Below are 11,948 nucleotides of genomic sequence, written 5' to 3'. Positions count from 1 at the left end.
TTGAAGATGTAAAACTTACCAGTTTATTTTTCCTTTGTCTCTCCTTTTTTTTCTTTCTTTTCTTTTTGTTTTTTTTTCCCTATGATTCTGTTGTAAATGTGAAGACAGATAAGATATGGTTATGAGCTAGGTAAGTCAGGACTTGCCAGGCAGCTTTCTTCAGCCATTTGCGTTGCAACTTTTGTTGATTTTTAACTACACTGTGCAAATAAATCGAGTACAAACTAAGTATTAAAAGGACCTGAGTCTGAGGCCCTTACGCTGACTTTTGTTTTAACCTCGATCCAATTTCTTAAATCAAATGAACTCTGAGGTAAAAGGAGTACACCCATGGCACAGCAGCCATCTGTGACACTAGGCACAGCACCAGCAAAGGGCTCTGATAGCAACCGGAGGCGGGATGGAAACTGCCCAAGGGCAGGAGTACGAGCTGAGCATTAGCTGTGTTACATCACTGCTCCAGTATCCAAACTGCTTGTACTTAATTCAGAGTAGGTAGGGGGGTCAAAGCTGTGGTGAGAGAACTCTGACAAATGGATCTTCCTTTTCAGAAAAGTTTTACAAATAATTTTTTTTTAGCTTACTGCTTGCTTAGTGCAAATCTACAGATGAGAAAATGTTTCAGCAATCTTAGAAAATTCTCTTTCCGAGGCAGGTGGAGTGTTTCCTAGTTTCGATGCTAGAGTGAAACAGGAGTGTGGAAACAGAGGAATGAGGCTTGATAACCCAATGCCTAATTTTCATATCTTATTGACAGATGGTATGACTTCCTGCTTTAAAAAAAAAAAAAAAAAATTAAAAAAATTACAGGCTTTCACTGGACAACCATTTGGAAAAAAAAAGTGGGGATGATAGAGAATTCTTCATTGCCAACTTGACACTTCTTAGTATCTGTTAGTTTTGAAATAAGTTATTCATGTTTAACTATTATATTTAAGGAAAATAAAAAGCTGTCAACCTGGAGTCCTGTCATTTCAGTTTTATCATTCTGGTTAGGCATTTTGTTGCATTGTCTAGTGCTGACAGCTAGTGCATAGAACAGATCAAGAGGCATACTGAGAGCATGGTGATTTCAGCAGTTATGTGTTTACATGGCATTCTACCATGATACATAAAGCAATTTTATAGAGCAGTATGGGATATTTATTGCCTTTTTTCCTGTCCCTTGACCAATGGCAGTGGCATTGAGCATGAGCATTTCTAACTTATGTGAGACGTGTGCAGCAAGGCACGTGCCATAGCTTCCCTGAGTTCTGGCCATTGTATGGAGAAATGGATTTATCTGAATATAAATCTGTTCTAAATTTGAATTTTATTTATCTCTAAAATTTTACATTTTTAGGAATAACATGAATGCACACTTTGTGAGAGGTACTGACAGTCTATGAAGAAGAGAAGGTATATAATTCTGAATGAACTATGACTGCATCCTTGAGCTCTCACTTAAGAGAAGCCACTTGAAGCTCAGCTTAGCCCATAACTACCTGGAGCTGGTAGCAGCTTCTGTGTATTCCACAGGATGTGGCCTGCAGTCATCACATTCCTTTCACATGGGTCACTAAATGGCACTGGGAATAGCACAATCTTCAGTTCCAGCTCAGAGTGTGCTACATGGGTTTTTCCCGATCCACATGAGGCGCTTTAATGTTTGTGTGTTTTGGCCGAATGTTCAGGAGTAATCAATACTTGAGTGCAGTTTGGCCTGGGGAGGCAAGAAGATACAACTGTGACTTTTGAAATAGTGTTGATGCATTTGGAACAGTACGGACTATTTCCAGTGGGATAGCTCAGATATGTAACAAATGGGCAGAAAGCGATGACAGTGAGTATATGGTAGAAGAAACTCTAAACAAACTCATTTCCAAGCATCCTCAATGAAGCCCAAGAAGTTTTGCAATCTAGAGCTCAAAAAGCAGTCATCTGGAAGATCTGATGTTACTGTGTTGGCCATCCAGTAAATACTAATTTAGTCCTTTGGCATCTGTAAGGATAGTCACTCAGTTTCTAAGAGTATACAATACCGAGATGAGCCCTTTTGGACTAGGCCCACCTCCTTCTGCGCCCAGGTTGGGTTTATCAAACTAGGGCACAGAAAAGACACAGCTTCTCTAAATAATATTTGGTTACCTACATTTTACTTTCTTCATTTCACAACCCACACTCCTACCCCTAAAAATATATGTTTCACCCACAGAACCATTACCTCACAACCTTTTATTTCCTCCTCTTCTGGGTTGAATCTTATAACCTACTTAAAAAAAAAAAAAAAAAAAAAAAAAAAAAAGTCCCCAGCATGCTGCTATCTCTGGTTATAGCACCAGGAAGAAGCACTCAGGTTGTATTGGGCATGATGGAATTTGCCGTGGGGAAACCCAGTGATGATAGCGGAACCCGCCCGCATATGAATTCCCATGGCTCTGGCAGCTGCTTTATAAGCAGGTGGAGAAGTGTTGAGGCTGGCAGCACAGGCAGGTGGCGAACGAGTACTCATTGGAGCACAGCTGCTGCTTGGAGTGAAAATGCCTATCTTCCACACCAAGAGTTTGATTTTGGTTTCTCTGCTGGGGCTGCTGTTGCTGCTGCTGTGCAGTACCTCCCAGGGTGAGTGAGCTTGGGCACTCTGTCTCAGGATGCGGTTCTTGTGCTACTTTGCACCATGCCAGCTGTGCTAGGGTGTGCATGTTAGCAGCAGTATGAGGGAGAGGGGGATTAATTCAGCAAAGCATACAGCCTAATCCAACTTTTCTGTCAAAGGGGAGCTAGATAGTTAGGAAACTGAAAAACAAATAACCTAGGCAGCATGGCAACATGGTCCAAGTGGGTCTTATTGACGTGACTGTTTTTCTGTTCCAGCACAAAGCAACCAAGATTGCTGTCTGTCTTACACCAAAGCCCGTCTGCCTCGGAAGGTCATTAAGGGCTTTACTGAACAGCTCTCTGGTGAAGTCTGCGATATTGATGCCATCATGTAAGTTGCTTTTCAGAAGATCCTGTTTTGTTGTTTTGGTTTTTTTCTGGCAGTCATATATTAACCTTAGGAAGTCTGCTGGGGTAGGAACAATGATCTGAATTGCAGAAATGTGATTTCTCAATAGACAGGAACCAGTAACTCATGGGATAGCCATAAAATCATTCTACATAATTAGTCTGTTGAAGAATCACTGTGCAGGCAAGGATGTCCTTGACCCTCTACCTGAGAGGTACCTTGCCAACACAGAATGTTTCCTTGACAGAATCCTGCATAAATCACGTAACAAACTCAAGTGAGACATCTCAATTCACAGAGATCAGAATTTTTTCCTTGATGTTTTAGCCCTCCTAAATGTTTATCTGACATCTTAGCATGACAGGAAATATTCTTTTCAGTCTCACAGGATATTTCTTGTATGTAGCAAAGTTCTTGGTCTCAATAATTACAACAAATTGATCACAATTTTATGTTACAAGAAACAGATGAAGCTTTTATATGTAAGCTTAATTGGAACAATACTACATTGTTCATGTAGTATTGAAGGCATTGTGGAGAATCCCTTATCAAACCAATGTTTTCTAAAGCAGGTGCTATTGTTCATTACATAGAGTAACTATGATACATGTTTTTGATTAAATGCAGCTTCAGAGTATTTTTTATCAATGATTTCTACTGTGTATTTACCAATCTCCTTATCATCATTTTTTTCCCAGTTTTCACACCAACAAGGGACTGAAAGCCTGTGTAAATCCTAAGGAAGACTGGGTGAAGAAGCATCTTCTTTTCCTGAGGTATGAATCTAAATATCTAAATAGTACTAGGCTGAAAACAGAGCACATACAGAAGTCTTTCTCTTGCATCTCCACATTTCCTGAAGGCTGCTTCTGATGGCAGTTATGAACTCAGCCTTTCCACCTCCTGTCATACGTGGTTGTTCCTATTTAGAGTTCTCACAGAGATGGTCATACCATGTGTCTCTTCTTCTATATGAGCTATTCTCTCAGTAGGTGCTATAGCTTGTAGAGAGAAACCTGTAATTGATCTGTGGCTGAGGTGATAATTTGAGTGTAATTTCTTGTTACTTTCCACAGCCAGAAGCTCAAGAGGATGTCAATGTGATACAGTTTCCAGCAGGGAACTAAACGCAGACGTGGCTGAAGAACCACTGGGTTCAACCTTTTGGTTGATGTTGTCCTGTTGTACACTGTTGTGTGCTTACTCACCACTATCTCTGGCTTCTTTGGAACCGTTGAACTTCTGGTGTTGATTCATATTGCATCGCTGTTTTGCTTGAATTAAGCATTCTGTTGAAGTTTCTGGGTTTACTAATACGACACGAGTGCTATTTAGTAAAGACTTCATTAAGCTATTGTACAGAGCATGAATTGTATTAGGCTTATTGCATAGTACTGTTATGTTGCTCGGCATTTGTAAATCTTTGTAAAGGTTATTTATTCTGTTTATTTTTTTACTTCTTGGCACTATCTTGTGCCAGAATTTTCCTTTTAACTGGAGTTAGCATGATAATACTTTTTAGGCTATTGTTTTAAAAAGTGCTTGTGGGGGGGAAAAAAATGGAAACTGGATTTAAAAATAAATGTTAAAAACTGCACTGTGTGGTAAGGTGTTTTTTTTGTTTTTTTTTTTGTTTTTTGTTTTTTGTCATTAGAAGAGGTGATGAGTTCACCTTGAGTAACTATTTTAACAGGTGCTCAAGAGCAAAGGAGTTTATTTCAAGTGTATTCACATCTGTTAAAGCCTCTGCTCACCTTGCTCTGTTTGCAATGTGGGTAGCTATGAAATCCATAGTACACAACTCCTTCCGCTTCTCTGGGGAGTGGTTGTATATGAAGATTAACACAAAGACCCATTTTTAGTTCAATCTCACATTACTGAGACTTGAGGGAATTTCTTTTACTGATTTGTTCAGGAGAAACCTTACATCAGTAAGCTTCTACCTAATTCACTGGCAAGGCTTGTGATTACAGTAAGAGTCTCCTCTCAACTTAGTCATCTCTAGAGGAGAAATTTGCAGTGCTTTCTTCCCCTTTGTGTTTCCTCATGTTAGCATAATGCAATATTCTTGGTGTCTGCAGCCACTAACACATTATAAATGATGCATGACAAAAGTAAAGGATCTTCAAGGAGTTGGTAGGATGTGGGGCCAGGTAAATGGGGGAGACTACTCAGCTCTGTTGCTGCTATTACGTGGCTCACACAGACTTCAGGTACGTGATCTTTCAATATCTAAAGGCTCTGAGCAACCTGATCTAGCTGTTAGGTGTCCCTGTTCATTGAAGGGGAGTTAGACTAGATGCCCTTTAAGGTTCCTTTCCAACTCAAATGATTCTATGATTCCATGACCAGGTAGGCTGTGCAACTGTACTCAATCTCAATACCAAATTTTTTTTTGCAGATAAATCTATGCCTTGGCCTTTGATACCTTTTAGTCATAGAGATGGAAACGTTAATTTACATTTAATTTAAATTTTAAGTTTAAAATTATTTTTCAGCTTCTCTTTCAAGGACACCAGAGGTGGTTTGTATGGCGTTTATGAATGTAAGGCTGTTGATTTTGCTTTTAAAATCTGACAGGGCTTACGCAATCTGCTTCTGGACCTGCAAATCTGGAAACTAGCGATTCTCTGTGGGTAAAGCTCTGTGATTAATTTGCTTTATTCTCCAGCAGGTGGATTCCATATTCCTTACATTAAGAATATCAGGTAAGAACCTATCACTCTCCCAGATAAGCAATTATCCAGCATGTTGCCTGGGAATTCCCAGGACTTGTTGATAGGGCTGAGGCAAACCACGGAGCTCTGCCCCACTCCTGCAAGCTCTGGGGTGGGCTCTCATTCAGGCTCAAAATGCTCATGAGCTGAATTACAGACTGGGAAATGGTGTAGGCACAATAAATGGGCTCATGTTGAAGTGTCAGAATTTGAGGTTTTTCAAAGACTATCTTGGGAATAGGTTTGTCTTCCACTCCAGTGCAAAGCAACTGTGTTCGCTACCTGTTCTGCACACAGCAAAATGCCTCCTCTGGTTCTCGTCAGTTACATAGAGCAGCTGTCAGCCGAACCGAGATGATATTGCTACTAAGTTTCTAATTCGAAGAAAGCAGTATGACCAACATTGATTAGTATTGCCTAATGCATGAATGACTGCATCTGAATCTGTTCCAGTTCTGGATACGGATCTTTTTGTAGTTAATGGGAAAAACTGTTTAAATATTATACTGTCATATCTGTTATAGTCCTTTGAAATTATCTCAGGGAAAAAATGCATGTAGAAAAATGTATCCAGTAAGGATTAGTACGAATCTTAGTATGCATCCTTATCTGCCACTGCATATTATGTGTTTACAGATGCTGAAAAAAACAGTATATGTTAATGAGAGGCAGCAGATATGCTGATGACAACAATAGCTTAGCGTTGTGTGGACAGTGATTCTTTTCTGAAGGAGTATCAATCATTCTGATTTCATTTTGCTGTTTAAATATAAATCCTGTTGCACTTCATGTGTTGGGCAAGTACTAACAAGTTGTTTGTTCAACTATTGTTCAGTTGATTGTGGCTCCTAATGATTAAGTTCTTGTTGTTTCTTACTTTTTTTCCTGCTGTCTACACAAAGTGCGGGTCATAACGCATGTGTGAGTTCAAATTATATAGTAAATATGTTTTTCTTAGCCTGAGGTTAGCATGATTTCAGGTACATTATCTCACTGAAAATTAATCATTATTAGGTGTGCTTAGTGACAAATACACTTCTAGCTCTTTTGCAGGGGTGTTTTGACAATTGGTCAGTTATTTTCAATTACCAGCGCCAACATGCCCTCATGTAATTGAACTTCTGAACAGGAATGCGTTCTTCAGCTGTAATTTTATTGAGAAGTGGATTAGGGAACATATGAACCTAGAAAGGCTTTAGGCTTATGAAACTGCCACTTGATTGTAGTGGCATACTCCCAGCTGGATAAACACCAAAACAGTACAGGTGATTAATTGTAAAAAGTGTTCCGTGTGCTGATCTCAGCTGTGTAACGCCCTGGAAGACTTATCTCAAATACCAAGCAACAAGCGACATCCCTTATCAAAATATGAATCATAAAAGCAGTTCTCAGATCAAAAGCAGTCACTACCTATGGCAAGTTTACTAATCAAATGTAGTCATATACATTTACACACATGCAAAAGTGTGTTCTACATCTTTATGATTTTTGTGGTTCTGGGAGATGTCAGCTTTTGCTGTCCAGTGTGACAATCCTCTCTAAGGTTTTAAAATTGATGAATTTGTTCCTTGTACGTTGTGCAAGGAGTGCAGATAACTTCCTAAGAGTTGTCATGGTGCATTTCTCATGTAGCTACCATAAAATAAAATAAAGCTCTTAAGAGTCTTCTGTCAAAATAGTTTATTTTCACAGCTTTATTCAAAGATTGTGCAGTCTTAAATACATAATTAATGTAATGGAATCAGAATGTAGAACACGATTATCAAAAAGCAAATATATGGCAGGAAAAGCAGTGTTAAATACTAATATTAAATGGCATCAACAAACTTACAGCACCATTTCTCTAGTTTTCTTTACATTAATTCAGTTTATACTTCCAAAATAAAGTAACAATTTCATTTTTAAGTATCCATATTTACATTTCCATATTCCTGACACAGACTGTTCCAGTGTACTGGGTTTTCATATTAGCTCATCTCCTGAAGTATCTTGATTTACTTGAAATTCTCAGGCTTCACCTTTCTGAAAAGCGATATTTTTTCTTAGCACTCAGAATTACAGAGAAAGCCTTGGAAAACAAAAGATAAACAACTCAACTCGATATCCTACACATGCTTTTTGAATAGTAGCTGTGGTTGCTGAAATTTAGAGGCGCAGTGTTATTGCCATATTTCTTGCAATGAGTACTGCTTTCAGTTACCAGAAATTATGATCTTGAGCCACTTTCTCAGCCAAAAAATTGCAGTCCTAATTCAAGTTGAAGATGTGTACATTCTTACTGTCTCATTTATGTTCACTTGTCTGTTTGTTTTCTCCTTTACATCTTTACTGCCTGTGATGGATATAATGGCCCATAAACTCCAGAGATTTTCCTTGTTCAGGTGCTAACACGAACTGTTTCTTGTGCCATGGTGAATGAGAAGATACCCACGGTTATAATAAGATATCACATACGCTTTTATTTAGTTGGCAGTTTGAAGGTTGTGAAGAAGACCTAACCTTGGTCAGACACGCTTGTGGAAAGAAAGGAGGGGAAGCAGACAAATCAGTTCATGGCAATGGGAAGAGCGTGACGCTAGGACTTCCCTGGTGAGAAAGCCTGAATGATAAGACCTGGTTAAAACATGGTTATGACATAAAGTAACTTAGGAAAAAAGATTCATTTAGACAGAGAGTAGGGGGGGTTGTACCTTTAGTGAAGGTGTGTACCAAAATGCATGAATCAGAACACACAGTATTTCTCATTTCAGATTCAACCTTTAGGTACGTTTGTGATGCAGACTGTCTCCTGTGACTGTGTGGCCATGAGCCAAGGTGAAATTATTTTATGTGTAGGACAGTCTAGTACAATTTAATTTTGAATTTTATATCTTCTGGTATTTCCTGAAAGATAAAAATCAAAACACAGATGGTTATTGAAGGAACGTGGCTTGCAAGGAAATAAACTATATACTAAGAACTCACATAACAAATGTTGAAATGACAGTGGAAATCATCATTAAGAGTCAAGGACAGAGGAACAACACAAATCTGTAAAATGCTCTGGATTCACACCTCAGAGAAATATGAAGGTGCCATGAATTAAACTGTTAGTCTAATTAGACTTGTGTCAGTAGAGGTGGGTTCAAGGAAGTGGCCCAATTCACACTGAAATTGTCAATTACAGTGTCAAGATTAAACTAGGTGTTTAATATCCTTGCAGCATCATTGGTCAGGTGCAAAGCTAGTGAGATCAATATAAACTTACAAAGTCGGGAAATGGGAATTTGAGAATGATAAATTTTTTGTGACAGATAAAATCAAAGCTGTGGAGTGGTCAGTATGGTGACTTCAATTATTCACTCAAATGTGACTCTGTTACAGAGCTGTATGTAAGGAATACAAATAACCTGAATGTAAAATGCCATGCAGACCTGGAAAAATAAAATTACGTTTACTAAAACTGGCTGAAAAATATGATTATGTGTTCCAGTGGGCACTTGAAAACTTGAGATTGTTTTGACTAGGAATAAATGGTCAAAACGTCTTTCAGAGGGAAATATATATATGTATTAATATATATATATTAACAACTTATATGTATATATATATATAAGCTGTTTCAGATCATGCAAATCTCAGAGATGCTCAATCTATAAGATTGCTACAAATTACTACAAGAGCAGGCAAAAATCCTGTGTTAATTTTAAAGTGGGTAGTGGTGCTGTACTAATGCTAATTACATTGATTGAATGATATACGTATGATATACATATATGATACTATATGAATTACATAAAAATGATGGTTAGAAAAATTAGAATACAAGATACACAGAGACAACATAATAGGACTCTCATACTTAATGAAACGTATACAAAAATGTGGAAAACATTATGGTGTTTATGAAATTCTTAATTCATTTTGGCATTATAAAAATGAGATATAAAAGACCAAATGAGATATTGACTTTTTTTTTTTAATTACAAGTGTAGTGGTGAAAGAAACACATTTGACATTTATGAAACTGTATTCTAACATAACGGGTCTTTTCTTACTTATCTTCATCAATTTTATCATGGACTTAGTAGAAATACTGTTATTTATCTGGAGTTCTTGCTTCCATCCTTACTCAAACTGGTTTGATTCAACTGTGTGTTAGGTAACTTCAAGAGAAGTGTTCCTCCATTTTCCTCTCTAGGTGCATCCGGATAACTCACTGGTTTTCAGTCTGACCTCAGAATAGTTGCATAATTACCTGATGCCATCAGCTTTGCCATCTTGACGAGCTGATAAAGAACTATCCTCAACTGAAGGGTCCCCCACACAGTCTGGATCATAGAAAGAAAGAAGAAAGGCATTTCTGAATTCTTCTCAGAGAGGGTAAGATGAATATATATATATATTTCGGGGGTGGGGTGGGGAAATAATTCGTTTTTTTTTTTTTTTAATTTGAGTTTTTCTGGTGCCAAGTCTACCCATTAGTGTGGTTAGATGAAGATAAGAAAGAAAGCTCACTCTTAAAAAGTGGAAAGGAAATCTTCTTTTTAGCTAGTGAAATTTAGTGAAAATTAGACGAAAAAGAAGTAAGAATATATAAAATTAGTTCAACTGAGGGAAACTGTAAGAACTGATGGATGTAAAGAGCAACAAACAGATCAACTGTTCTTTTCCTGTACTACCTCACCATAGATGAACAACATGTGTATCTGTGAATAGAAACCTGTGATGTACTTCTTAGGTGAATAGCAACTCTTTCTCTCCATGTGTATTCATTTGGTATAACTTTAAATTGATGCAATGATGAGAAACAGAAACTTCAGGAAAGAGTGCATTTTGTTTACACACATGGAACTTGCTGCCAGCTCTTTCTCCCAGAGTAGCTCTTAACTCACAAACAGAAAACTAGAAAATCATCTCCACGCTACGTAGAGTTTTGACATTTTCATGGCTCTAGTACCATAATTGGTATTGGAAATAACAGAGCAGAAGTGAGAAGGTGTACTAATGATGCAGAGGGAAGCACAAAGGGATATGTGTTTGAGTAGCAGGAAGCAGGAACCCCGTTCTAGAATAGAACAACCTTGAAAAAAACTACCTAAACCCATATAATTCACCAAGCAGAAACAAGGAAATATCAGAGCACAGACTTACTGCATCTGACAGACCTTGCAATTATGAGAAAGGACAGCAAGCAAAACTCCCCTTAGTAAAAATTCACTGCGCCTATTACTGACATAACAAAAATAGGAAGTGGCTTTCTACATTTTTCCCTTAACTCAGACTACTCTTGTGCTGGCCTTTCTGATTTAGTTCAGCATACCGCAGACTGACCTACTTCAGAACAAGTGGGTCACGATGCAAGTTTAAATCAGGAAGCCTAAAACCCACTCTTCTCTGCAAGCGAAGAGTGTGTTTGAGTCAAAAAACACTTTCTTCATATTATTCTTCTTAGGATGGTACTTTGGCTCAGGAAAATAGAGATCTGTTTCTGCCAATCTGTGTTGGCAGAAAGAACCCAGATTTCTCAACAGGAAACTCTTTGTAATTGTATTAACTTCGTATCATGCTATCCAGCTCCCTGCAGCACTCCAGATCAGTGTATTTTGCAGCCTTTCAAAGGCATTTGAATATTGTCTGATATTCAGTGAGGTCTACAGTACATAGCTGCTTTCTGCCATTCCTGCAAACTGCTTACAAAAGCAAAAATGCATAGGGAGCAACTGATGTATGCTCTTTCCAACATCAGTGCAGGATCTTGGAGATCCTGGAATAATGTCTCCCTTTTTTTTTTTTTTTTTTTTTTTTTTTCCCCCCTTTTCCCAGTGTAGATATTTTTGAATTCTTAATGGCGTGTGTATGGTCTTTGAAGATGACCTTTCCTGATTTAGTGGCCGTGTGCACCTTTTGGATGCTACAAAATCTCAGGCAATAATTTTACTTTAGTAGTCTAAGAACTTGGACTCAGATCAGGTTGCCTACCTGGGTGCATCATCAGAGTTCTTGCTTGCTCTGCCCTCAGGCAATTAATTGTGTTGAAGTGCTTCCACTCACTATAGCTGTAATCTATGCTGCCTGGTCTCCGTGGGTAATCCTACCTCTGCTCAGCCGTAGTTCCGTTTTGTCAGAAAAACTTACTGTTAGTTACCAACTGTTTTGCACACAGGTCTGTCCTAGGGCACTCTGGGAAAAACCTCATCTCGGCATAGAATAGCTATTCAGTGCTCAGGAGGACAGCAATATTCTCTAGTTATTCTACTGGAGCA

The 11,948-nt window shown here is 38.2% G+C and overlaps 1 protein-coding gene across 1 annotated transcript; it reads left to right on the top strand.

Annotated features, from left to right (window-relative positions):
- The first annotated feature begins 2,368 nt into the window (after nucleotides 1–2,368).
- On the top strand, nucleotides 2,369–4,551 carry CCL20 (C-C motif chemokine ligand 20). The gene is made up of 4 exons (XM_042820950.1): nucleotides 2,369–2,601; nucleotides 2,854–2,968; nucleotides 3,685–3,762; nucleotides 4,063–4,551. Exons 1-4 carry the CDS (start codon nucleotides 2,520–2,522, stop codon nucleotides 4,088–4,090), a joined length of 303 nt encoding a protein of 100 aa, XP_042676884.1. The 5' UTR covers nucleotides 2,369–2,519; the 3' UTR covers nucleotides 4,091–4,551.
- The last annotated feature ends 7,397 nt before the right edge of the window (nucleotides 4,552–11,948 follow it).

Source organism: Centrocercus urophasianus, unplaced genomic scaffold, assembly GCF_019232065.1.
Source record: "Centrocercus urophasianus isolate 14NV4802_14NV808 unplaced genomic scaffold, USGS_Curo_1.0 seq_19, whole genome shotgun sequence".
Classification (NCBI taxonomy): Eukaryota; Metazoa; Chordata; class Aves; order Galliformes; family Phasianidae; genus Centrocercus; species Centrocercus urophasianus.
The sequence above is the reverse complement of the archived record's forward strand: the minus strand, read 5'-3'. Positions and strand labels throughout refer to the sequence as shown.